Below are 26,535 nucleotides of genomic sequence, written 5' to 3'. Positions count from 1 at the left end.
AAAACAATATATAAATTGTTTTAGTTTTGATTATCAATTGAAAAATTAAGGATAAGCATTCTCTTCTCCTTTTGAGAATATAGTGCAAACGCCTGAGAAGGTTCATGCCTGCCAATTTAGGGGTTTTGGTAAATTAACGCGTATGAGTTAAAATATAGGCTAGTTTTATCGATTTTTTATCCGGTGCACCCGTATTTTCGCTATTCAATCAACTGTCCGTTTTCTTTTGTATCAATCCCAAGGGCAACAATGATCCCAAATAGTCGAGGCAGTGTAGTTGAAAATTACACGAACTCTTCACATCTGAAGAAAGGCGATAAAGTCTATCAATTGCAGGTTACTCCGGAGGCAACTGCTGTTTTTACTTCAAATTCAAAACCAGAATCGAAATCGCTCTGACGATTCCGGCGTAATTTCGTATTCTCCCACACAAAAAAGAAGTATTTGTTCCGTAACACAAATATGTTTATTTGTTGGTAATAAATCCGTTTCGTTAACTTGAGTTCTATTTACGGAGATTGCCCAGGAGTAAAGTCCGGATTTTTATTCCATTGTGAATTCAGCAATCCACTCCGAAGTTCCCACCAATAGTCTGAACACAATTCTCGTTATAAACGGCGTTGTATCTGTTCAAGTTTAGTGGACAAAATTCGAGCAGCAGAACAAATTTAGTTAACGCATGTTTATTCAAAAAATATTCTATAGTTTATTATGTAGTATAGCTATATAGTGTACAGTTTTCCGTATGGCTTGCTGAAAAACAAATTATTTACACAGTTTTTCTTCATATTTTGATTGACTGTTACGATACATAAGAGTCAAACTCACACTAAATCAACCAATTACTAACGTCTTGCACTTTGGTACAAACGCCATTCCGCAATCGGTTCAATGTGGTGCGGTTCTACCCGCATGCTGGTCCACACTCGGTACATATTGTGAAACCGAAGCCCATCGTACGGTGCCGCAGGGCGATACGCTTGCGACAGTCCAACTGCTTTCGCAAACCGTGCCAAGTGGGTGTACACTTTCTGAAACAGAAACCCTAATCGGAAGGCACGCGAAATCAAACGCTGCGGGTACGGTTCCGCTACCGGATCGAACAACTTGTGCGTATCCTGATGCGCGATCAGGAGAAGTAAATCGGCCTCGAACATGTGTACCGCACCAGTTTGACGCAAACGGTACAGGGTCAGTACGGTTAGCAGAAGTGCCGGTGGAATGTCGTTAAATTGTTGCTGCTCGTACAAATCTTCCGAAACAACCCAGCGCAACAGCTGCAGTTTGCGTTGCAGTAGCGAGGACAGTAGGTTTGCGTCTTTTGACACCAAATCCTTAACCTCGGGTGGTTCAAAATCGTACGGGAACGTTACCGGTAGGGTAACGAACGTATGCGATTCTTCGTGGTTACGCTTGACCACCACCGTCATGTGGTTCCGTTCGTTCGAATAATGATACAGCAGGATTCCCCCAATACGGGCAATCATTGGCTCGATGATCGCGTAATAATTTCCAAATTCGTTCGAACGATAGTCAAAGAAGAAGAGCGTACAGTTGAACGGAGATCCGGTTAGTACGGTGTGGGCAAAGCATTGTTCCACCTCCAGCAAAAAGTCGAACGGATTTTCGGCTGCTGACGTATCGGATGTCGTTGGATCCTGGAACGTGAAAAGGAGGACATTGTGGTTTTAAAGCAAGAGGGAGAAAAAATTTAATGCGAGTCCATTGTAACGTACGATTTGATAGAATGCTACACTTTGCCGAAACCATTCGAACGCTTCCGTTGGCATGTGTCGGTTCTTGTACACCCGCCCCAGTATGCCATTTATTGTGGTTGCTTCCAGCTCTTTTGTGATCGCTAGGGAGCGCACATAATCGGCCAGCTTGTAGAACTTGCGATGATGCGGACCGAGATCGTTCAGGAATGGTTCCAGCTCGTCATACTTGAAGAAATCCGTACCGGCCAACGTTGCCCACACCGCCAGCTGCTGCCATTGCAGACCGAGCGTACGCAGCAGCGCCTGTCGGTTGAAGGCTTGAGTGACCAGCGTCTCTACATTGATACGGTTCGCGTGCCACAGCTGCCACTTACCCTCAAAGATAAGAAAATCCGTATCGTGCGTAATGACGGCCAGTGCACCATGCTTAGTGGCGTACATTGCCAGCGCCTGATCACACTCCTTGTCCGTCACGATGAAAACCTTACCGTGCCGTCTGGCCACACGCCGTAGCTTAAGACAAGTGTTGGACGGCATGTTATGTTCAAACTGTGCCGCTACCTTTTCGAGCGGCATACGTGCATTGATCGCATCCACAATATCGAGCATCCGGTAGTACTTTTCATTCTGCCGGGTCGTCCATGTTTCGTACTTGTTTACCTGCAATTTACCATCGTAGAAAAATACCAGCTCGGCACCGGCATCGGTTAGACGCTGGAAGAATTCATTGGCTGTCCGTTCCACCCGTCTGTATTGGCTACCACACAACAGGCCGCGCACATCGCTACAAAACAAATTGTACATTGCCATCAAGTCGATCACTACCAGTGGGGGAGCTTCCGGTGTTTGCTTCGCATTCCTGCCCGGAAATACCACGAAGTGTTTAAATAGCCTCTAATCTCTATGTTTCAACAAATGCAACTATACGAACCGAATTTCCCGTTCCATTCGTACGTTGTAAGTACCGTGCGCCACCTTCCTATCCATAAACGTTTGCAGATGTCGGACTCCCATGGCGTATTGTGTGCTCTTTTGTTTGTAGCGCGGTGGACTGTACAGTAAGGCAAGATTTCACAACTTTATGCGACCCACGGCAGACGGAGAACAAACTTAACTTTTTTGGTGTGACCGTGCGTGGAGGTGGTCAAGTGTATTGATTTTGAATCAGTAGTTAAATTTGCCGGTTCAATTTGGTTTGTTGTCAACAAAGTGTTTTATTTACCTTTGTTAGATATCACGCAACAGACTCACTACACCAGGTTAACTGTTAATTATCGAAGCCTGTATTTAACTATTTATTCAATCCCATCAATGCTGGAATAGCTCTTAGTCCGGGGCCACACACGACCGAAACAGACCGACACGAAACATCAAAATGTAACGATTTGTAACGCTTCTCTGACTTATAAAAATGTTTTTGCGTTACAATCAGAGAAAGGCGTTATTTACTGTCAAATTGATGTTTTGTTTTGGTCTGTTTCAGTCGTGTGTGGCCGCGGCATTATACATACTTTTTTAATGCCTAATGAGATTGACCTATCCATTTTAGTCAATGCTTAATGCGTTTGTAGTATCTGACAATCTTTTTTTGTTTTTTCGATACAGCAATCCTGTACACACGGCCCAAACGACTAATGCTGTTAAAACGAGATGTGGAGTATTTTTTCGTCGTGACTTGCACACATTCTACTAGATTTTTTAATATTTTTTAAATTGCGGGTATAATATGAATAGCGAACCCCCCTCACTCCACCCCCCCACCCTCACAACAATTCACTCATTTTACGCAATTGACAGGCCAAGGGGTTAAACGCCTGATGAAACATTCCGTTCCGCATTTTCGCTTTCCACAATTCAATGTAGTTTTTAACTCGTGGCATCAAGCTTTTTGAGCATATTCTGATAAATTGTCCAACAGCAACTACGAACCCTGCAAGGCATTTCAAAAATGACATTTGACAGTAACTGACAACAACCGCTTGCATTGAATAAACAAAATCAGTTTTTAACCAAAACACCGGTATCATTTGCGGTAAAGATCAAGAAAAACTTAGCACAGCATTAAGTATATTTAATCTACTCTTACTTTATTACGTACCAGTAACAATTCGTACTTCATTCTATGAAGCACATACAAACTTCCCTTGCACAACCAGAACATGCAAAAGAAACCCGATGGAAGACCGCTCGATTTGCTGGAAAGCTTCAAACCTTCCAACGAAACGGATCTGGCAATACACGTGAAAAAGATTGAGGAAGTAAGAATGTGGCTTACGGAGGCCCAAAAAATGCACCCCGCCTCTCAGATGCTGCTCATCACCGGTCCAGCAGGAAGCGGGAAAAGCATTTGCCTTAAAACGCTCGCGCAAGCGATGAAATACGACATCAGCGAATGGACGACACCTGTCGATGTGGAACTTTACTTCAACGATGGGTACGATTTCGAGGAAACGCGGGAAGATAAAAAGGGTCGTCGGCCACAGAAGGCACTGTTTGATGATTTCCTGTACAAAACATCTCGGTACTGTTCACTGTTCGGTACAGCGAGTGCAACCGGAAAGCTGCTGCTGGTGAAAGATTTCCCAAACTCCATGCTCCGCTCGCCGGAAGACTTTCACAATTCGCTGGAACGGTTTCGAGGCAGTAGTACCGATCCGATCGTGTTTATTGCCACGGACACTGCAAGCAAATCGCTGGATGTGGCATACAATTTGTTTCCGGCGACGGTTATGGATACCTTTCAGATACATCACATTAAATTCAATGCCGTTTCGGCAACGTTGCTGAAGAAAGCGATCAAGCGTATGGGCGGTTTTATAAGGGCGGATAAAGAGCTGTCAAAGCTGTATCAAGCCGTTCCTTCCAGGGCGGTGGAAGAGGACATTATAGCTTCCTCTCAGGGGGATTTAAGAAACTGCTGTCTAAACTATCTGTTCACCTGCATGAAATCTGAAGCAGGTCCATGGCCAAAGCGCTTGCGGCTAGATAGTGGCGGTGCTCACGGTAGCAAAAAAGCGAAAACAGGCGGAACTGCGGCAAAACAGAGGACCAAACCGGTGGGATTGAGTGAAAATTTAACGATCATGCATGGGCTCGGACGCATCTTTCATCCCAAATGTGAGTAAAAAATTATGTAAGAAAGCGTAGCAGGATCATTTACCAATTATTGCACACCTTAGGAAGCTTTTCCGATATTTCAAATGTCTAAGACCGTTAGAATCACTATTTTGACTACGAAAAAAATACTTGATAATCCACACTAGATGTCCACAGATTGCACACTTTAAAAATCGCCGCATCTCATTATCAGATTCATCTGCTAGAATGCGGCTCCCGGAATGAAAATTACAATTGTTGATTTATTTATTTATTTATTTAAGTATTACAGTAGCATTTTCAGCTCTGAAAAAACCCGCATGTAACCCTTCACCTGGTCTGATATTTTTGCAAGTATTTTGGCGGGATTTCTTACCAAAGAACTAAACTTTAGATATTAAAGTGTGTTTTGTGATGGGGATTCCACGACGGCCCTTATGATAGATCTTTTCTTTTTTTATCTTAACAGTTATTAAACAGGATGGAGGAGATACGAGATTTGTACATCCGCCCGAAAGCATTGCGGAATGTTTTTTAACACAACCGGCAAGCATCGTGTCGCTGCTTCATTCAAACTACGTAACCCGCTGTTCGGATATTCAAAATGTGTCCCGGGCATCGGATACGCTCACTGTAGTGGATGCAATCATGAATGAATTTCGGGTATTTATTTAGTCTTCTATTCCTTCAAAATATGCTCGATGTGTGAAAAACTGTTGTGCTTTTTTCCTTCGTTTCTAGAGCGAGCAATTGGCAATGTATGGCTTAAACATAGCCGTTCGCAGTATGATGGTGAACAACGAACAAACCGCGCACGGTTTCCAACCGATAAGGAAAAAAATTAATGTCCAGCTTCACGACAGGTATGATAAGAAAGTTTGAAGGTGGGTTTTGGATTGAACAAAATCTAAACGGAACCCCTTGTTGTTTTTTTAGTACCAAAGCTTATGCAGAGCAGCTAAAAAAAGTGGGTTTAATTCTGCGCCCAGTACCGACCCGGATGTTAGCTACAGAGTACAAGGGATATGTGTCCATCATTCAAAAAGCAGCATTAAATAAATCTCACCTTGATACGGTGGCCACGTAGTACCGTGCATGTGTAAACTACAAATATTTTTATTATATTTTTAAAGAAAAACAAAATAAAGCAAAACGAAATCAGCGTGCAAGTCTAGTCGTCTATCTAGCAATCGTCTAAGCAGGTGCATACCAAGAACAAAAAAACGAGAAGAAGAAGCGGTGAGCATACCCAAATCATTCCCTTTTTCCATTCAATTGAGCAGCCCGATTATACGAATATGATCAATGGTCGCCATTTTGAATGCTTTATTTTATCGGTAACCATGGTAACCCTGGACTTGTAACCGGCAACTTCATCTAATTGCGGTGATGCCATTGTTCCTCAAGTATCCGCGCACATACTCCAGTTGAATTCTAGCGTTCGGATCAGTAAGACGCGCGTAACATCAGGTGGGACAACGGCAGAGATTTACTGTTGGCAGCAACATGTATCTGAAAGAGGTTAGTAATTTGGCGTGCACATTATCACTTCATCTTGAAGCACTGCTTTACATCGTTATTATTTAACTTCCCACTGTAGATAATAATAAATGGCTTTAAAAGCTACATGGATCAGACCGTCATTGAGCAGCTCCATCCGAAGCATAATGTCGTGGTAGGAAGAAACGGTTCCGGCAAGAGCAATTTCTTCAGCGGTAAGTTGAAAACTACTTTCGCGTTTTGGTTCCAAAACACGGTACAAAACCTGAAATCATCAACCCTGTTTTTTTCACCAGCAATCGAGTTTGTACTGAGCGATGAGTACAATAACCTAAGACAATCGGAACGCTCTGGGTTGATCAACAAAGGCGCATCGAAGTCGCGTACCGGGGTTGCATTTGTGGAGATAGTTCTGGGCGAAAAGGCATCCATTACTGCGGTAAGTTGCTTTGGTTTTTTTTCGCAGTTTTTTTGTCGTCGTCGTGTTTTTGAAACTATATTTCGAGATCAACGCAAGCTACAAAAGTATAATGTGTTGGTAACTTAGTTTCAAACTCATCTTCAAATCCAAGTCAACGGTTTGTTGTTGAAAATTTGAGTTCGTTCTGAAAATGTCTAGGCTTGAAATGTCTAATGTTGAAAATATCTAGGTGATGGGGCAAGAGCGTCATCCATACTGGGCAAGACGTCCCCCAAGATAAACTCAAAATTATGTCCATATGGAGTATCAGATCAGGTGTTTCATTACTATATACTAGGGTTAAATTTGAACAATCAATTTCTCCTCTTTTGGTGTATCATAACGGCCAGAACATTACTCCTTACAGGTATTAGGATTTGCCTTCTTGGGCTTCTAGTATTTAACGTGTGTTATTAGTGAAACTTAGTGTGTTAGTTCTAAAGCGTTTCGTGTCACCGAAGTGTTCCTTTCTGTAATGAAACTGATTGCCGTTTCCATTCCACCTTGGCCACTCTTTTTTTTTTTGTGACCTATTCGGCTTATAAGTACAAACCATCTTGGTTTTCTCTGAACAACAAATGAAAAAAGGAAGCTGTTTCTGGGGTTTGATTTCAAATCGGATCGATCAGGATGTTGAATCCAATTGAATTCTAGAATTGAGATCTCGTGATTGAGAACAACAATTTTAACGTTTTTTTTCTAGCTCAACTCTCATTAAAATCAGCGAAAAATGTGCGGCACTCTGATGAACCTAATACTGTTGGTTCTTTCTAAAAGTATTTTCATTTTTTTAATGTGGATTTTTTGTGAGAAAAAATCATTGTTTTCCAGCTGTCTTCATGATTCGATGCCTTTATCTCTCAACTTTGTCATGTAATTCAGTTTTTTTTAAATTTTGTTTCTTTGTGTCAGGCAAGCTTAGTTTAACTGTTTTAAATATTATAAGATTACACTCAATATTGTTGATCAGTAAAAAAAGATGGCAAAAGTATACTAACTAACTAATAACTCACTAGTAACTGATATACTACATCTAGTCACAGGTACGAACAACTCTGGATACCCATTTGGTCGCCTATTTGATTTTTATTGAACAATCACTAGATGGCTTACTTGTCCCTATGACACACTTACCCCAACTTCCGCTACCTGTACAAATCAATATCTCGGCCAACTTGTTCGTTATATTCTCGAACACACTGTAATGCTAATGAACTTAAAAAGTTTTTTTTATTTGAAATTACTATTCATTTCAGAAAAATAAATCTTCCGGTTGTAGTGAAACCCGCATACGTCGTACCATTTCCGCTACCAAAGATCAGTACACGCTGAATGGTCACAATGCAACGCGCAAAGAGGTGGTAGAGATGCTCGATTCACTCGGTTTGGCATTCTCCAACCCGTACTACATCGTGAAGCAGGGTAAAATTAATCAACTAGCAACAGCCTGTCCACCTCAGCTGCTGCAAGTCCTGTACGAGATCGGCGGTATACGGGTGTACGACGCGAAGCTGAAGGAAACCATCAAGCTCATGGATGACGCTGACAAGTGTTTGAAGCAGATACGCTTTGTACGCAACTCACTTGCCGAACGTCTGAAGCTGCTCTGCAAAGACAAGAAGTTACAGGAGCAGTTTGAGCAGCTTGACAAAAAGCATCGCCTGCTGAGCTTTAAGGTGCTGGAGAAAAAGCATCAAGTTGCGGTTGATGCACTCAAATCGCTCGATCAGACGGAACAATTGTGGAAGGAAGAACAGCACCAGCGCTTGTTGCAAAAATCGGAAGCTATGGAAAAATGGATCGCGATGAAAAACATCCGCCGTGAAAATAAGATACAGCTGGAAAACGTCCTGTACAAGCAAAATAATCTGAACGAAGAGCATATCGTTTTGCAGGAGCAAAAAGTTAAGCTTGAGCTGCAGTTGCAAGACATCAAAGAGGAGCTCGCCATGCAAATCGTTGACCAGGAACGGGAGCGAACCGAGCTAAACCACCAGCGAGAAGAAATTTCGAATGTGCAGAAAACACTGGAAAAGGTTAAGGATCGGTTAGCCGTAGTGCAAGAGCGAAAGGACACGCTGGAAGCTGAAATCTCGAAGAAGAAAGAGATGCGCAACGAAATATTTGATAAACAGCGTCGCGGAATACAATTTGAGACCCGGGAAGAACGGAATGAATTTCTAAAGGAAGAGATTGGATACGTGTGCAATCAGATTCAGCTCCAAACGGAAGCATTGAATAGCATGAAAAGTGAGCACAGTGATCTGATCAACAGTTTGGAGGTAGAAAAAAATAATTGGATTGAACATCAGACGGATCTTGCAGCTTTGGCAACCAGAAAAAAAGGTTACAAACTGGAACTCGCCCAGATCGGTACCCGGCTCGAGGAGACCAAAACTTTGCTGGAAACATGCTTAGCCGGTGAGGAAAACACTTCACAAGAGATAAAGCATTGGCATGAGCAATCTGAATATCATGAGCTAAAATTTAGTAAGCAAATGGGATCAAGAATTATGTGCGGATGGCGTTCGATAGCTAAAGTGTTGGATATGCTGCGAAGCCAATCTGGCGACAGTAGTCATCCCACGCTCGAAGGGTACTACGGTCGAGTGTTTGAAGCGTTTCAGTGCGATGAAGCAATCTTTCGGGCAGTTGAAATGGTAGCCGGCACGAAACTTTACTTTCACATCGTGGAGTCGGAAGCGGTTGCGAATGAAATTATCGCGCTGTGCAATAAGCACAATCTAAAAGGAGACTTGAATTTCATGCCTTTAAGCAGACTGAAAGGGGCACCTCCAGTGCACGTGGACGTTGCTAAGGATAAAACGGTACAGCCACTAGTATCGTTGATAAAGTTTCCCAACCGCTTCGAGCTCGTTTTCCAACACATCTTTGGCAACACATTACTGTGCGATGCGTTGGAACCGGCGGTCAATGCTAACCGGAAGTATGGACACACGTGTGTCACACGGGACGGTGATATGGTTGGCAGGGGCACACTGACAGGCGGTTATCGTGCTTCCGATACATCGCACCTTCACAAAGCGTTGTATTTCACCGAAGTGGGTAAAACAATGGAAAAACTAAAATCTACATTAGAAGAATTATTAAAATGTAAAGAGAAGGCGTACAAAATCACCTCTGCAGATGAGCTTCGAAGGGACATTTTAGAAGCAAAGCTCGACAGGATGGTGCAAACGATGGAAAACATTCAAGCCGCGCTGAATCGATCTCCAGCCCAGTGCCAAAAGCTGGAAGAAAAGCGTAGGGTGCTGGAACGGAAAATCCGTAACCAGCAAACGAAGCTCGCTATGCTCATGGCAAAGGAGGAAAGTGTCAACCGTGAGCTGGAAACCGAATTTGTCTGCGTGTTGTCCGAGGAGGAGAAATGTTTAATTTTGCAGCTTGATGAAGAACTACGATGCTTGGAGAAGCAACATAATGAAGCATTTAATGCCGAATTGGAAGTGCAGCAGGAGAAGGTCAAGTTGGAGAACATATTGAATGCGAAATTGATTCCGAAACGGGACGAGCTGATTGTTTCGCTAACGGGTCGTAATTGTAGTTCGCTTACAGATAAAAAAACCACGTACGAACAGCAGCAAAAGAAGGTGTCCGAGAAAATCGAGCTTCTTGTCGATAAAATTAGTAACGTTGAGCATCTGTAAGAAAGTATATTAATTTTTTTAAATATATTTTAGCAAGTGTAAACTGATACAATTAAATATATGCTCCATCTTTTCGTCCTTGCAGAGTACGCAAATTGACCGATAAAAACGGTGAGCTCTCGAAAGAGGTAGATAATTGGTCGCAAAAGCTAAAACTCGCCGAGGAAGCCATTGCCACCAAGGATCCCCGTGAGATGTCACATAAGGCCCGTAAACAACAGTTGGCTCAGGAAGTGGAACAGTACGCGAAGGAAATCGAGGACTTTGGTGTTTTGCCTGCTCCGGAGGAAGCATACGAAAAAATGCCACTTTCTACGGTGCGTTCGGGGGGACAGTTCCACACACTTATATATCATTTTTAAGCACCTTATACTAACATGTTACTTTACTTTCTTACCCGTAAAGATGATACAGGAACTAGAGCGGACGAACAAGCAGTTGAAAAATTGTGGCTGCGTTAACAAGGCGGCCATCGATGAGTATGCACGGGTAGCGCAATCGTTGAATGCGATGGACGAAAAATTGAAAGTGTCCGAAGATTCGCGCAAATTGCACGCATCCACCGTATTGCAGCTGCGAACACAGCGTGTAAACTGTATCGAACATATTTTCAACACCGTCAACAGGAACTTTGTGGACATATTTTCACGTTTTGTTCCGGCCGGATGCGGCAAGCTAATTCTGCAAACAACGGATAATAATGGCAATGACGAAACCAACTCGGACGAAACAGACGATGATGTTGGCGCACCGGATCGTTACGTTGGTCTAACGGTGGAGGTTTCGTTCACAGCCAGTGAGGGAGTAAGGAGCGAACTGCACACGTTGTCCGGTGGCCAAAAAACGTTGGTCGCGATAGCACTGATCTTCGCAATGCAACGGTACAATCCTGCCCCGTTCTATCTGTTCGATGAGATCGATCAGGCGTTGGACAGCGAGCATCGTAAGGTGGTTGCGAACGAAATACATGCGCTGAGTGAAAATTCGCAGTTCATAACGATCACGTTTCGGCGAGAATTGTTGGATCACGCGGATAAGTTTTACGGTGTGCGGTACCACAACACGTTGAGCAGCATTGGGCCGGTGTCGAAGGAGCAGGCGTTTGATTTTGTCGTCGATGATACGATACGTCGATAAAGTAATTTTTGTTTGAGAGCTGTACATAGAAGCAGTAGCGATACGTATGGCAAAACATCATGAATATTACATTACGCATTATTATTTTTTTAACAACATATCTGAAAACTTATGTTGATTTGAACATCTAACAATTTTAACTATTAATAAGTGTTCCAATTCCAGTCGATTAGTTTTTTTTTAATAAATATCACAGTAATATACAGACTATTCTAATTGGGTCCGGCAGTTTATTTACAAATACAAATTTTAAATACCAACTCCCTTTACTTTTAACCTACTCGTAGTAAAATTTAATAGATTATATATGTGATTTACAGCTCTATAAACTGCGGCTTTTTATCGTCTAATTTTGTTAAAATATTTAAAAAAAATATTATTTTGCCTGGAAAAAAATTGTCAAATTTTAAGTTCCATAACTTGGAAAATACTTTGAATTGAGGTGGGACATTCAATTTCATAGAAAGAAGAAGAGTTAACATAACTTTCATCAGAATATTGCATTGATATTTGATTCCATATAAAAAAGTTATAAGCCTCCAAATTTGCTGGCTACACGGGTAGCCCGGTTGCCTGGGATATGAAGTTGTTCTGATTGCACGTGACAGGATTAAACTAAACAAAGGGGCGAAAGCTTATTCTAGCGTGCAGCAGATGGCGCACTGTTTGTTGAGGACATTGCATAAGCACAGGCGAACAACCAAAGGCTCTTGTCGGAAAGTATGAAGTATTGCTATTTGGGCAAGTTTGACATGAGAGAAACAACATCACAGGAAAAAAAAAAACGAAAAGCAAACCTCATTGCACACTTTTACTGTTTTTGCAATAGTAAATTTACGGAACTTTCCAATGATATTGCTATATTAGGGTCGGTTAAACCACAAACATGATAGAAAACCTGTCCAAGAAACGTATGGTGTTTGGAATCAGCTGCCTTATACTGTAAGTATGTTCATTGTTGTTTGCTATGTTTGCCCGCATCTTTCACTAACCAGTCCACAATTCCCACCTGTACACCCACTCCTTACTAGACTAACCATAGTTGTACTGATCATCGAATCCAAATGGATGAAAGCCGGCTCTCGTCGACAGGAGTTTGTGATTGAGAATAATTCCACCTGCTGGCAGCGGGAAACGTACGAAGTGATCAAGGACTGCCATCCGTGCACCGCGTTTGAGATTGCGAGCAAATCGCAGGGTGTCTGTGTGCATACACACAACAAAGAGGTGCTGAAGTGTATTGGAGGAGAGATCGTTACCAGAAGGTAATCAGCCAGGACAGAAAACGTCAGTGACGATGGGTAGAATTAATTTTGGATTTGTCCTTTGTTTTTCCTTTGCAGTTGTGATCGTGTGGCGTGGCTGGATGAGCGACACTACTGGTCGTTCCAAATTTCACTAACAATCGTCGGTACACTTTCGGCGGCAATATCCTTTCTACGTCAGAAAACGCTTAACCGACGGACTATGTTAAAAATTCAACGAGAACTAGGTGCATAAGAAGAGTACGTATCGCTGATCATCTCCCTCAGCACCCGGTACGATGAAGCTTTACCTCAAGTACTATCGAGCGGAAGATTCTGCTGCGGATGATACTTTTTACCATCTAGAAGTTCCGCTCGAAACATTCATCGTGCTGGTGCTGTACCGTTACCTAGAAATTAACCCATCGAACGTTGTTGTACATTTTGTGCAATGCAAAGCAACTTCCAACGTTCTGCCAGTTGTGGTTCCTCGCTCGATGATCGTCGGCAATTTTATTGCCGCCCCGAACATGCTTCAGAATGATGATCCTGCTCTATACTGTCAATTGCCCTCGATCTCGATCGAACGCATCGATACGATTGTTTCCGGACTTTGCGGAGTTTGTCGTCGCTTGACAAAGGAACACGTGAAGGAGTCCCCAAAATCGGAAGGATTGCTTGGATTCAAGGGTAACACACTAGTAGCACCGGCGGATGCTTCTCTGTGGACAAAGTTTTGCGAAATTGATATAATACGTTGCGTGGAGGACTTACTCTCGTACGAAGTGGATGGCAGCAATTTCCCTAACGAGCTAGGCCAGTTCGAAAGTCATCTACAGCAGCCACTAAAATCACACAACATTTACAAACTGATCAATCTGGTTAACAATGTGCGCATATCATCGAACGAAGAGCATCAGAAGCTAGTAGCCGCTGAGGAACGGTTCGATTTCCATGCCAACCACAAGTTTGCGGAAGGATACGACAAAACGCTGGCCGATCTGATACTGTTTATTTGCTTTGACCTGATTGTGTGTCGCCTGACGAAGGACTTTGTTCGTGAAAAGTGTCCCAACACTATGGAGTGGCTAGAGCGCGTGGACAAAGATGACGATGGGACTCTGAAGCGAGTATGTAATGAACTGATGATGACTGTTGGGAACGTTCGTCAACCATCTCCACTAACATGGTCAAGTTTGGAGAAGGTGCAGATTATCATCCCGAAGGAATTTAGTCTTTACAAATCAGACACCAAAAAGCTCAACTTGAAAGGTGACCAAATATTGACGACGAACCAAGCCGAGGTATTGGATATTTTGAGTAAAGTTAGTCAAATCCCTACCGACATCGGTAGCACTGAGAACGATTGGGAGACGAACCAATTTAACTGGGACACGATACCGATAGATGCGCGTCCAGAAGGTGGCAAGTTACCGCCCGCTCGCATCCTCCGGAAGCGTCATCAGCTAGAAAGTTTGGTAAACGAAGTAATGCAGCTGGCTACCGACGGATCAATCATCGTTGACTTTTGCTCCGGTACCGGACATCTCGGTATACTGTTGGCCTACCTTCTACCCAGCTGCACAATTTATCTGCTCGAAAACAAGGAAGAATCGCAACAACGTGCGATGGAACGTGTCGGTCGGCTTGCCTTGCGGAATGTGGTGTTTTTTCAATGCAATTTGGACTATTTCACCGCTCGCTTCGATATCGGCGTATCACTGCATGCGTGTGGCGTTGCAACGGACATTGTGCTGGAGAAGTGTTTTGCCCATCGTGCACACTTTGTTAGCTGTCCGTGCTGTTACGGCAAGCTGTACAATATCGAGCATGTGACGTATCCAAGAAGCCAGCTTTTCCAGCGGTCGGAATTGCTGCTGAAAGAATATTTCTGCCTAGCGCACTGTGCGGATCAAACGCATGATCTGTCGAGTGATAGGACGAATGTGGCGAAAGCACACCAAGGGTTTTACTGCATGGATGTGATCGATCGGGACCGGGCACTGAGAGCAGAAGAGCTAGGATATGTAGTATTGCGCAAGCGGTTGAAGGATGAGACCTGTACGCCAAAGAACCGTCTTTTGGTGGGCGTGTATGGGAGTGTTTGAGTAAGAATAACAAGCCTGGAACAATTGTAGTCTACGGTGATAATGAATGTTAAGAATTTGATTGTTACAGCAAAAAAAAGCACGCTAATTCGAACGTTTGGAACGGAGTTGTAGTGATGTTTTAAGTTTGAGAAATCTAGTTCGGAAATTCCAGCGGATATGTGCCCGATGATGTTAATGCTATCGTTCTCAAGCAAGCTAGCGAAAGGCTTTTTCCTGGACTGTCTCCTAACAGTAGATCCGCGTATCTGCTGACAACGCATTGGAACGTCGGGCGTCACCAATTTTGCTAAGGTCGGAGAGTTAATCTTTTTTTTCCTGGGCTAGTCAGTCGAAATATTTTACCACGGATCAGAGTTTTATAGGAAAATCAAAGGGGAAACATCTCCCGAATTTGAAAGAGATCCTCTCAAAGACTTGCACAAATAATTAGGGAGATCGGATGAAATCTTCCTGCGGATGTAGTAGCTTGCACTTAATATCATTCAGGTAGGTTGAAACAATAAACGGTGTCAGTCTGCTTAGCTCCGACCCAGAAGAGATTAGAACGGTTCCGATAATAATTTCACAATATCCGTTATAGGGGAATGTGAAATACAACATGATCCGAAACTGTCCAATGAGAGGGAGTGTATGCGGAGCGTGATGGACGAAATGATGTTTTGATCGGAATCGATTCAGGAGCGCATCAAAATTTCGGCAATCGATTCCTGATAGTAGATTCTGAAATGAACCAGAAATGATTCCGAAAACGGAATCGGTATAACGCGATGATGCTTTGTGATCTCATCCGGTCTGGACGGGATTTCTTGAGGATATGTCGTGGACCGAAAATGTGGTAAGTTATAGATTTTCCTCCAGCAGAACCACAAGCAAGCGGTACAGTGGTTCGGCTGCCGCAGAACCACCCTCCTCTGCCTTCTCTCCCTAGTCCGGTAGCTCCTTGTGTCTACTCCGACTAATTCCTGCTCAATGGTAATTTGAAACGAAGACAGGCCAAATTCAAACGACAAAGTTTGACAGCTTAGCTCTCTATTGTCAAACTTCAATTGAACATGGTGGTTGTGAGCTAACCTTGCGTTGCGATCTGCTTTCCATTCATTCCTGCTTTTCGATTGTTTTGGTGCGGTCGTGTTGTGATCCGTGGACCGTTCCGTGAATGTTTATTTGTTTGTTATCGTTGTTTTAAATCTGTTAATTTGTAAAACAGTGAATCGAGTAGAAAAAGTGCGTGCTGTACTTGATTGGTTTTATACAAATAAATAAAGGTATTTCGAACGCACAATACATACATCATAGGTTCATAGTTCTCGGTTATGTATGTAGTACATATGTGGTGCTTTTTTGTTTCTTTTGCTGCCCCCCTGCTGTCTTTATATGCTATCTGGCATCTCTTGATGAACCTGTCTGGAGCGACGTTCGTAATGACTTGCAAATGTACACAGGCAGTAGTCCTCCCGTTAGCTTTCTTGCCGTGTTATTTAACGTTATCAGTTAAGATAAGTCGACGATTTATTTATTGTTCTTGTTGGTGCGACTTTATCAGCACCGGTCAACAGTAAAAAAAAAAGTCAATTCAAATTACATCTTCCAACCCTGTGTGTGAAAGTGAAACTTTGACCACTTTGGGTAGGCAGTATTTTGCAAAAGTTATTTCAGCTCACTTGAATTACTACTCTCTTTTCAGGAGCGTGCTTGCTAGAAAGTCGTGCTAGTAACCATGGTTGTACCGAAGGAACAGCTACGCTACGATGGACGGGTCGTGGTGGTGACCGGTGCAGGCGCTGGGCTGGGTCGCGAGTACGCACTGCTGTTCGGATCGCGCGGTGCAAAGGTCGTCGTGAATGACCTGGGCGGTAATTTCCATGGCCAGGGCAAATCGAACGCAGCGGACAAGGTGGTGGAGGAGATCCGGGAAGCCGGTGGTGTTGCGGTTCCAGATTACAACTCGGTCGTCGAAGGTGATAAGATCATCCAGACGGCGTTGGAAAACTTTGGCCGAATCGATGTGCTGGTGAACAATGCGGGAATTTTGCGCGACCGTAGTTTGGCACGCATTTCCGACGAGGATTGGAATTTGATTCAGGATGTGCATCTGAAGGGTAGCTTCCTGACGACCCGCGCTGCCTGGCCGGTAATGAAGAAGCAAAACTATGGACGCATCATTATGACGTCGAGTAATTCGGGAGTGTATGGCAATTTCGGGCAAGCAAACTATAGTGCGGCCAAACTGGGTTTGGTTGGGCTGGCAAACACGGTCGCTATTGAGGGTGCAAAGAATAATATTCACTGCAATGTGATCGTGCCAACGGCAGCCTCCCGTATGACGGAGGGCATCTTACCGGAAATCCTGTTCAATGAGCTTAGTAAGTTTTAATTACGGGCATCCGGATGGAGTGGAATATTCATTTTATGTTGTATTGTTTCATTTTCTTTTTAGAACCGAAATTGATTGCTCCAGTAGTGGCCTACCTTTGCCACGAATCGTGCGATGATACGGGTGCGATCATCGAGAGTGCGGCCGGTTGGGCCACCAAGGTACACTTTGTGCGTGGCAAGGGTTGCGTTCTTCGTACCGCGATCGATGAGGACGTTTCACCCGAATACGTGCAACAGGTGTGGAACCGTGTGACGGACATGTCCGATGCCCGCCACCTCAATGCGATCGGTGAAGCGAGCCTTAATTTGGTGGGAGTGTTGGAAAAGTTGCGCGATGGGCAGAACAATGAAAACTCCGTTACGGAAACATTCCGGTACGGATTCAAGGATGCCATTCTGTACGCACTCGGTGTCGGTGCGTCCGTGAGCGATTCAACTGATTTGAAGTTCCTGTACGAAAACAATCCAGACTTTAGTGTGTTGCCAACGTTCTTTATCCTTCCTGGGCTGCTGTCCGTGATGGGATCAAGCTTGACCGCATCCGCCATTAAGCATACTACGTTTGACCTGACCAATGTAAGTAGTGGGTGAATCTGATTCCGATTCATGAATCTCAATGAATCTCTTAATTATATGAATTAATTCGAATTCCTAAAAGATTCTTTAAACACAGCACTAAATGTAAGCTAACCCACTAAAGTGGCTTTAACAGATTGTTTATTACAATATTCCATTTTTTCTCGCTTCTAGATTCTTCATGGTGAGCAATACATCGAACTGTTCGAGGCACCCCAAACGGAGGGCGTCTTGACGACCACCTCGACCGTGCTGGACGTGGTGGACAAAAAATCCGGCGCCCTTGTCATCACTCAGTCCGATTCGTACGACGAGCAAGGCACACTGGTTGCTCGCAATCAAAGCTCCACGTTTGTGGTCGGTGCCGGAAATTTCAACGGCAAAACAAAGGCCGGTCCGGAGGTAAAACCGCTCGTACCGAACCCAAAACGTTCGCCGGATGCTTCGGTGGAAGTTCCGACGCACAAAGACCAGGCTGCTGTTTATCGGCTATCGGGCGACCTAAACCCAATGCACATCGATCCGAGCTTTTCGGCTATCGCTGGGTATAAGGTACCGATTCTGCACGGACTCTGCACGATGGGTGTTTCGGTGAAGGCTGTATTGAAGCAGTTCGGTGGTGATGATCCAGCCCTGTTCCGTGCGGCCAAGGTACGCTTCTCCAAACCGGTACTGCCCGGTCAAACGCTCCGGGTCGATATGTGGAAGGAACCGAACAATCGCGTCTGCTTCCGTACGGTTGTGGTGGAAACGAATACGGAGGTACTATCGGGTAAGTACGGTCTTTTGGCTTTTTACCGTTCGTTAGTACTTGACGTAATGTGGTGGTGGTTGTGCAATCTTAAATGGGGTCTCCGGTTGGAACGAACCGTTCATACGATGATGCTCGTACGATAGTGGAGGGGATTAATAGCAGTTGAGCTGGTGGAGACGTACGTGTGCTGTACACCAAGCCTACTAATTACGACAGTCAATTTGCAGCCGGATAGCTTGAAACACGATATTATTTGTTTGTGGGCTTTTGTGAATTTAAAATTTTCGTGGAAAAGCTAATTTTTAGTGAGTAAAAATAATAAGTGTCGATAAACTTATTATTAATCATTATTTATAAGGGATTTCCTCCTTTTTCTTTGCCTTATCCCCCGGACATGCTCGGTTAACAGTGTTGGATTACTTGAACAAAATATATTTGAGGCCAAGTAGGCCGGAAAGGCTGGATCCTTATTCTTTCTGGTCACTTGTAATGTATACGATGATCGTATCCATGCAACTAAGCTTATAGAAGGCCTCCTTGGGTATTTTTAAAATTTCAATTTAAGTATTGTGGCTCGGTTCCGTAATTCTAGCTTTTCTTAAGCTAATGTTGTATAAATTTCACACTGCACATCCTCCTTGTTTTTCCCCTTATCCCGGGCATGTGCGGTTGCCACGGGTATTTTAATCGGGCTTGATAAATCGTTGCTAGCCTTTATTTTTCCTACAAAATCAGAATAATATGGACATTTTTCCATTATTAAACACAAAATGCAAAAAAAACTTTTTGTTTGGCCCATTGTTCCGATGTCGGGCGAAGAGTGTGCTGGCGAAATCGTTACAACTGTCAAGCGAAAACTGTCACAACAAAGATCACGCACACCGCTAGCAGCCAAAAGGGGGAAAAACGGTGTTGTTTCTGGAAGGTTTCTTCTGCATAATTTATTTCCACTTTGAACATACGTGTTAAAGCTTATTGCTTGTAAAAAGTGTGCCTTAGTTGACGGGTGAGTTACAGTATGTTTTTTACACAAATAATGCATTTATTCGGGTATTGTTCTGCGGCAAAATGCACTCATAGTGCAGTGCTCACTGTTTGGTGCCGAAGCTGGATGATGGTGCTGAAAGTAAACAGTTCTAATTGACCTTTATTCTTTCTGTGACTGATAAGCGGCAAGCTCGATTAAAAGGGCATGAAGTGTGTGCTTTGCGTTTCGGCCTCTCCCTCCCGGTGCGGTAATACGTTGTTTTATCTTCAACGAAGAGCAGGGTTAAAAGACGTATTGTTGTAGTGGGGAAGAAATCGATAAAGCAATCAATAGGATTAGGCGGTGGTTGCGATACCGTGTTCCGCGTCTTAACATGCTTGCTTTGGATCAAACGGGCAACATGATAAAGTTCCACCGGGCATTAACTCCCCCCGGGGAGGTGGCTTTGATAATACGGTGCGTGATGAGGCATTTATTTAAAGTAGTGACTTTTGACTTGCCACAAGCTAGAAGAATCCGTTGTACACACCTTTATATACACACTACATAGCCACACACACACACACCATAAGCCCGATTATCATGCACGAAAGAGGTTGATAAGCACGGACCAATATCAGTGAGGGAAGAAGTGTGTCTACTCGCTTGCGATATCGATACACAGTGAACACAGGGAACATACTCATCCCGCCGTTCGTTGAGCAAGGAACACTACTAACCGCTCTTGCCCGCTGCACTTAATCCATCCAGGTGCGTACGTGGACTTTAAGCAGATCGTCATCAAACCGAACATGACTTCCGCCGTTGCCCTACAGAGCGATGCCGTGTTCGCCGGCATTAAGGACCGCGTGGCTGAGAACGAGGCCAAGGCGAAGGCCATCAATGCGGTGTTCCTGTACAAAATCACGAGCGGTGGTAAGGTGGCTAAGGAGTGGGGTAAGTAGAATTGTTTCCATTGGCTCTATGCCTTCACAACCCTTGCTAACTTCCCATTTTGCCCTTCCAGTGCTTGATCTGAAGAACGCGAAAGTGTACGAAGGACCGGTGCAGGGCAAAGCCGACACCACGATGACGATAGCCGACGGAGATATGCTCGAGCTGGCACTCGGCAAACTGCAGCCCCAGACTGCATTTATGAAGGGCAAGCTGAAGATCACCGGCAATATTATGCTGGCCCAAAAGTTGGCCCCGCTGCTCAAGACGGAGGCAAAACTGTAGGGATGCAATTTTTGCTTTTTGCCGTGGAGCGATACGAAACATCAGCATGTGTTCGGAAGCAGTTGCTTGATGTGAGCCGTCTCGTCTGTACGTACATTTCCAAAGTTTAACTTTCTTGTTTTTAGAAGAAGAAAAAAAATACACCACTAACACACACACACACACCATTCGCGTATTTTGGAAGAAGGGGAACGGAACGTTTTGGTCAATCAGTGTAACAAACACACACTCAATAGTGGATTAGAAGGTTTCTTTTTGTTTTGTTTAGAGTACAACAGGGAAAAAGATTAGATGCTATATTGCTGCGGCATGACCGGGCACAAGATTTTATACACGTTCTTTTCTTGTATTTGTTTTACTTTAAACTTACTACTGATAAGCAGTTTTCGGTAACAGTTCTCGCTATAGCAAATGCGGCAATGGAAGTATTTTTTTTAAATGGTTTAAAACTGTTTTCCGTGTTAGTACGCTGGTACATCCAACAACTTTGTTATAATTCAACGCATCATGTTGGCACGTTAAATCATACATCTACACAAACCATAAGGGGCTATGGGCAATAAATGGAAGAAAAAAGAATATTTGTAAAAAAATTGGTATTACTTTTGTTATATCAATTAATCAATTATTTTTGATGACATTATTTCAGGAGAATTAAAAGGTTTAAATTATGATAGTTTGGTCAAGCTATGGATACTTCTTTCTTTACTTTTTGGAACAGGACCGTCACCATCTTCAATTACAAATGATCCCAGGCAGATTATAGAGTTACGCAATTCTTTTTTAAATAACCCAAAAGGATTGTTGAAAGGCTCAACGTGGGACTAAAGCATGAAAATGAAAAATCTAAAAATAATCGAAAGGACAACCTTTGGTTGTTTTACAGAACAGAATTACTCTGGCGTCGACAGAAATTTCGATACTGGGTTTGAAACCGAAATTAAATCCCCAGAAGACACTGGAGTAATTTCGCAGTTGACTCCGGAGCAATTCGGAATGACCTTCAGCTGATGCCGCAGTGCACTCCGTAGTTGAATCCGGAGTTAATGTCGGAAATTACTCCGGATTCGGTCAACTCCATTTTTCCTGGAATTAAAAAAATAGTCAAAAAAATCTCGATAAGTAACTCCGAGACATCAGTACAATCAATTTGATAACGAAATAATAATACATAAATACAATTTCTTCATTTAAATATTTATAAATAATACAAATACATATATTTTTCTCTATTTTCCTTGACCATAAAATACAATAATATAACCTCGCTTCCGCTATAGTGCTCCCTCCCCTGGTTGGGTTTCTTTAGTGTGACTGTGTTGTTTAATTTCTTTATCCCAAAACTAACTACTGAGGAAGATTTTTAAAATCTATTTGTTTTTTTTTTCTTAACGGTTTAAGGATACAGAAACTGTATCTCTATATATGTATGATAAATTTAATCATTCCCGCAGACTGCTCCTGCTTATTCACACGCCGTCGTTCGACAGACCCGATTTTCGGTTTGGCACATGTTTTTAGTTCAATTGCGCTTGGTGTATGTACACACTTTAGCGACTAATTTGAGGGCGAGTTCCGGGAAGTTGAGGGTTTTTTTTGTTGTTGTTCTTGTACATTTACTACACATATGTTGATGACTTATTGAATAATATCACAATACCGTCGCCGCTCGTCAGGGGGAAGTTTTTTGAATGTTTCTCTGTCTCTACGTGATAAGAAGTATTATTCCTTTCGTATGCGGATTACCTTATAACCACCGGGAGTGGCTAACCAATACGTCTACCCTTCCGCAAATGGTGCGTAAAAGATGGCTTAAAATCGTAATCGACGAAAGGAACATAAACACAACACCACCCGCTTGTTCCCACCACTAGAGCAAACGTCGCAACGAATCGTCATACAATACATAGCGCAAAATACTGTTTCTGTGGAATACGGGCAGCGAACGGGGCTTGGGTCTCCCTGCTACCCAAGGATCGCTTCCAGCTGCGCGGTCAGGCGTGGATCACGTTGTTGAGGTTGATCTCTTCCTTGTGAAGTGGTGTACCGATGGTTGCCGGATTTCCGCTGCCAGTGTTGATCAGTTTGTGATCGTGATCGGTGTATAGCGATGTCTTCCGTTTCCGTTTGCTCGTGTCGAAGTTGTGACATCCGAAAAGACACTGCCGATAGGAGGAATAACAGTAGAATTGATTAGACATATACGCCTATTGGGAAGGGAGCAAAAGACCAACTTTACCGTCATGAACGCTGCAATACATCCCGCCACCGTACCGGCCAGTACGTCCCACCAGTGATGCCGATGGTCGGTGATGCGCGATAGTGAACAGAACACGGCCCAACACATCAGTACCATCTGCAGCAGCGGTACGGTGAAGAGGGTCCGCAGTCGGGGCACTCGCTTTTCCAGGTACCAGATGAGAAAGATTGCCTCGAATACGGACATGGCGGAATGGCCCGAAGGGAAGGATTTGCTGGCGTCTCGCACAAAGTACAGACTTTCGTCGCTGTTGGTACACGTGTACGAGGTGACGTATCTGTTGTGGGAAGGAGAATAATTTGAACCGATCAGTTACAGTGCTTCAATTTATTTGTAGAGAAATTATATAGACTTTTTCTGTACAGATTTTTGATTGGTTGGATCATTTACTGTCTTTTAGCTAAACTCCAGAACAGATGAATTAGTTAGAGAGAATTAGGGAGAATTCTAGAACGGAAAAATCCTGGACAACGGTTCCCGGATTCTGATATGATTTAAATGACATGAAGATCTTGGAGTCGGTATTCATTCATGTGCTCGTTACATAGACAAAATTGTATTACGGTTCTGAAGTCTAAGAGACGCTAACAACTGCTAAGCGGACAGATTATACGGACAGTGACGATTTATAATACAAAATTCAACAAATATATCGCCTAATGCTTATTCACACTGCACTACGCCCTATTCACACTGGCAGTAACGGTTTGTTTCCATTGTGTATAGTACAAATCACAGGATAACCGATGATAAGTCATCTAAAATTGATCTAATCCTCCACGCAAACTACTTGTGCTTTGCCTTCGGAAAGGAAATGTGGACAATTTTTATTTATTTATTTATATTTGAGTATGACGGCTCTCCGCCGTGAACGTGGACAATATTAGATTATTATTCTGAAATGCAGTATGATGCTGTACAAAGACCGCCTATCAATGTCGAAATCCATATTGAAACTACTGTGTATTGTAGATGAAATTTAGATAAATTATTAAACATCAATTTCTTGATGCAATGTATTTCTGGTTCCTGATTAAAAAATAATGTTATCTTCACGTTAATAACAAACAATCAAACGATTTTTTTACACAATAAATTATTCTGATACAGTGATTCCATCTTTGTAAAACTAGCATTCCTTCCTGCTAGTTAAGCCTGCACATATTTGGTACAAAGTAATAAAATGCCTGGAATAAAATGCGTGTCTGGGTGGGTTTACACACATTACGATTAAATCGTGCAAACTGCCGTTGACGGGGTGATGCGTTTTTGTTAGGCTCTGGTGCTTTGGCGACCGACAATAGGTCGAAGGGGAGCAGTTGAAATAAACTATTTCCGTGCACTTAACACTCAATGACAATCTGCATTGGCATTGGAGAGTGAGTTCGTGAGTGAGCAGTGCATTAAAGCTTTATTAGTCGGGTTGGAGGTCCGTGTTGGCGGATGGCTCTATTTAAAGCTTATGACAGTTTTATCCCTCTAGGTTTTTTTTTTCGTAGAGCTGAACACGTTATTTGTTTCGAGGGGAACAAATATGATCGTAAACACTTTAACGAAACAATTGAAATGTTTGCATATTTTACATGTAAAAATACTAAAAGCATGTATCGATGCAGTTTGATAGTTTTCTGTATGTGGCCGTAAATTAAGGTTTATGCTTTCCCACTGCTTATATAAAATACGACCGCTTAGTCTCAACTAGCGCAGCTATAGACGACGCATGGCAATGTGTCCACATTTGTAGAAATAAGAAGCTTAAAATAATTCCACAAAAATGAATTTAAATAGTCACAGTTCGTCCGATCGCTCCGATGATGATCACTGCACAAGAATGCCACAAAATATAGCAAAGATCGGATCGGAGCTGTTCTTTTCGACGGACTATGCCTAACAATCTACATGCATACGTTGTCATGTGCCTGCCGGTATAATAAGGATTCATTTTACGATCGCTCTAAAATCCAGTGAGAACATAAATTTTGCTGCCAACTGCCTGCCTCGCACCGGCCATGAAACTGAAGCTATCTGGGTGTCCGATAACATCATCGCCATCGCAATAATGATTAAGATTTTGCCTTTCTGCATCAACCATGTAATAATCGTCAATTTCAGTGAAGAAAGGAGCTTTACTCATTGTTTGATTCGGTCCTGCGCGCCATCCATTATCCGGTACGCTCGTTTTATTTACGCATTTAACGCAAAATACGTGGGACCACACCTCTCGGCAGACACCAGAACAGCTCAACTGTCGGGCCATTAAAATATTACGCTTTTCAATCATCACCAACCGGAACTGGCTGGGCAGGACCAGCTGGACAGAGAGATCCACTCCATCTCAACTCCATCCACACGGATCCTCGAGAATTATCAAGGCCTGCCTACCTCGCGAGAGCGATCATCGTGAGGTAAGTGCTTGATCAGCTTTTCGGGTTAGTGGTGCCGCTGCTTGTGAGGAATTTCGCAAACACGCTGCTCGAGACGCAAACTGGCGTGAGCAAATTTTACAAAACAAATGATTTACAAGGGTTTACCAGACGGCGAAGGAATGTAAACACGCCGTCGGTGACCGTCGGGATATTGATTTTTGAACGAGAAGATGTTTGTTAGAAACAAAGCGCATCACCATTTATCGAAACAATGACATACGAATTGAAGGGGCGAATGTTTGCGTCGGGATATTTATTACATTTTTTATACGTTTTCAAATCGTTGTTTGTTGTACTTCTATTGTGTAAAGTCTTAAATGTCGTAATATTCAATTTTCCACACATTATTTCACTCTCTAGTTTTTTCTTCACTATTTGATTTTTGTTTACAAATCGTTTTGAGATCAAATCTGTCTAGTCAGTGCCTGTGAATCTGTGTCTGTCTGTCAGCGTCCAACAAAGCATCAGATTTCCAACAAACACTGATTATGGATTTTATAACTCAATTGTATGAAATACATTATCTCATTCGAATTACAATGAAATTCAAAGCTAAACACAACCATAAGCCTAAAACCAGTGCATCTCTTAGGGACTGTCCGTAGACTGTTTGACCTAGATCATGCTTGTGCTACTGGAAGTATTAAGAAGACACAAAATGAAGTAAGAAATTTGTGTCGCGTAAAGCATATATTAGTGATGCTAACATGAACCGGGATTATGGACAAATATAAATAACCCCATCGGAGAACAAAGTACATCATTGTATCAGAACAACGAACATTATAAGCTTGTAGGTTAAACAAATTGATGTGTTTGTCCCCTTGGAGATTTCTCGTAACCTTATACGCATTATGTTTCCAATTAACACGTTTAAGCATTGACTACAACTAACGATACTTACTCGGTACCCTTGCATTCGACATCCGGTTGGCAGGTGGTCAGAAAGTGAGGTCGTAATTCACCAAGAAAAATCTGAAAAAGGTACGAAATAATTTGAACC

General features: G+C 42.9%; 7 protein-coding genes across 8 annotated transcripts in view; 5 read left to right on the top strand and 2 right to left on the bottom strand.

Moving 5' to 3' along the window:
* Positions 1-845: 845 nt before the first annotated feature.
* On the bottom strand, positions 846-2,738 carry LOC126565853 (uncharacterized). The gene is made up of 3 exons (XM_050223061.1): positions 2,650-2,738; positions 1,737-2,577; positions 846-1,658 (listed from the first exon to the last, which is right to left on the bottom strand). The coding sequence occupies exons 1-3, from the start codon at positions 2,730-2,732 to the stop codon at positions 846-848; spliced, it is 1,737 nt and encodes a 578-aa protein (XP_050079018.1). The 5' UTR covers positions 2,733-2,738.
* A 1,139-nt stretch (positions 2,739-3,877) lies between these two features.
* LOC126565867 (cell cycle checkpoint protein RAD17) lies at positions 3,878-5,901 on the top strand. Its single transcript, XM_050223077.1, has 4 exons — positions 3,878-4,835; positions 5,284-5,477; positions 5,556-5,677; positions 5,751-5,901. The coding sequence occupies exons 1-4, from the start codon at positions 3,878-3,880 to the stop codon at positions 5,899-5,901; spliced, it is 1,425 nt and encodes a 474-aa protein (XP_050079034.1).
* Positions 5,902-6,320: 419 nt separating this feature from the next.
* Positions 6,321-11,579, top strand: LOC126563920 (structural maintenance of chromosomes protein 3-like). The gene is made up of 6 exons (XM_050220720.1): positions 6,321-6,335; positions 6,415-6,529; positions 6,611-6,753; positions 8,031-10,438; positions 10,528-10,759; positions 10,848-11,579. Exons 1-6 carry the CDS (start codon positions 6,321-6,323, stop codon positions 11,577-11,579), a joined length of 3,645 nt encoding a protein of 1,214 aa, XP_050076677.1.
* Positions 11,580-12,384: 805 nt separating this feature from the next.
* Positions 12,385-26,535, top strand: part of LOC126565568 (protein JTB) — a 137,323-nt gene continuing 123,172 nt past the window's right edge. The window contains exons 1-3 of the mRNA XM_050222758.1: positions 12,385-12,521; positions 12,611-12,844; positions 12,923-13,088. Of these exons, the coding sequence (XP_050078715.1) occupies positions 12,466-12,521; positions 12,611-12,844; positions 12,923-13,079 (447 nt within the window). The 5' untranslated portion in view covers positions 12,385-12,465 and the 3' untranslated portion in view covers positions 13,080-13,088. The remainder of the gene's footprint in view (positions 12,522-12,610; positions 12,845-12,922; positions 13,089-26,535) is intronic.
* On the top strand, positions 13,123-14,931 carry LOC126560557 (glutathione S-transferase C-terminal domain-containing protein homolog). The gene has a single exon (XM_050216514.1). It carries the CDS (start codon positions 13,123-13,125, stop codon positions 14,929-14,931), a length of 1,809 nt encoding a protein of 602 aa, XP_050072471.1.
* LOC126564202 (peroxisomal multifunctional enzyme type 2) lies at positions 16,652-20,846 on the top strand. Its single transcript, XM_050221171.1, has 5 exons — positions 16,652-17,297; positions 17,372-17,886; positions 18,061-18,658; positions 20,379-20,564; positions 20,635-20,846. Exons 1-5 carry the CDS (start codon positions 16,652-16,654, stop codon positions 20,844-20,846), a joined length of 2,157 nt encoding a protein of 718 aa, XP_050077128.1.
* Positions 22,723-26,535, bottom strand: part of LOC126565087 (phospholipid phosphatase 2-like) — a 40,954-nt gene continuing 37,141 nt past the window's right edge. For both annotated transcript variants that reach the window (XM_050222225.1, XM_050222224.1), the window contains exons 4-6: positions 26,437-26,507; positions 23,086-23,383; positions 22,723-23,008 (exon numbers count right to left, since the gene is read on the bottom strand). In XM_050222225.1, the coding sequence (XP_050078182.1) occupies positions 22,841-23,008; positions 23,086-23,383; positions 26,437-26,507 (537 nt within the window). In that variant the 3' untranslated portion in view covers positions 22,723-22,840. The remainder of the gene's footprint in view (positions 23,009-23,085; positions 23,384-26,436; positions 26,508-26,535) is intronic.

This window comes from Anopheles maculipalpis, chromosome 3RL, assembly GCF_943734695.1.
Source record: "Anopheles maculipalpis chromosome 3RL, idAnoMacuDA_375_x, whole genome shotgun sequence".
Classification (NCBI taxonomy): Eukaryota; Metazoa; Arthropoda; class Insecta; order Diptera; family Culicidae; genus Anopheles; species Anopheles maculipalpis.
This window is presented reverse-complemented; position numbering and strand designations above follow the sequence as displayed.

What these genes read in the sequence shown, in the direction of transcription:
- LOC126564202 (XM_050221171.1), top strand. Translation starts at nt 16,652, where the DNA reads ATGGTTGTACCGAAGGAACAGCTACGCTACGATGGACGGGTCGTGGTG. An exon ending in AATCCTGTTCAATGAGCTTA is followed by an intron (nt 17,298 to 17,371) that starts GTAAGTTTTAAT and finishes TTTTCTTTTTAG; the next exon opens with AACCGAAATTGATTGCTCCA. An exon ending in TAAGGTGGCTAAGGAGTGGG is followed by an intron (nt 20,565 to 20,634) that starts GTAAGTAGAATT and finishes TTGCCCTTCCAG; the next exon opens with TGCTTGATCTGAAGAACGCG.
- LOC126565867 (XM_050223077.1), top strand. Translation starts at nt 3,878, where the DNA reads ATGCAAAAGAAACCCGATGGAAGACCGCTCGATTTGCTGGAAAGCTTC. An exon ending in ACGCATCTTTCATCCCAAAT is followed by an intron (nt 4,836 to 5,283) that starts GTGAGTAAAAAA and finishes TTATCTTAACAG; the next exon opens with TTATTAAACAGGATGGAGGA. An exon ending in CAATCATGAATGAATTTCGG is followed by an intron (nt 5,478 to 5,555) that starts GTATTTATTTAG and finishes CTTCGTTTCTAG; the next exon opens with AGCGAGCAATTGGCAATGTA.
- LOC126560557 (XM_050216514.1), top strand. Translation starts at nt 13,123, where the DNA reads ATGAAGCTTTACCTCAAGTACTATCGAGCGGAAGATTCTGCTGCGGAT.
- LOC126563920 (XM_050220720.1), top strand. An exon ending in CAAGAGCAATTTCTTCAGCG is followed by an intron (nt 6,530 to 6,610) that starts GTAAGTTGAAAA and finishes TTTTTTCACCAG; the next exon opens with CAATCGAGTTTGTACTGAGC. An exon ending in AAAAGGCATCCATTACTGCG is followed by an intron (nt 6,754 to 8,030) that starts GTAAGTTGCTTT and finishes TATTCATTTCAG; the next exon opens with AAAAATAAATCTTCCGGTTG.
- LOC126565853 (XM_050223061.1), bottom strand. Translation starts at nt 2,732, where the DNA reads ATGGGAGTCCGACATCTGCAAACGTTTATGGATAGGAAGGTGGCGCAC. An exon ending in CGAATGGAACGGGAAATTCG is followed by an intron (nt 2,578 to 2,649) that starts GTTCGTATAGTT and finishes ATTTCCGGGCAG; the next exon opens with GAATGCGAAGCAAACACCGG. An exon ending in GTGTAGCATTCTATCAAATC is followed by an intron (nt 1,659 to 1,736) that starts GTACGTTACAAT and finishes TTCACGTTCCAG; the next exon opens with GATCCAACGACATCCGATAC.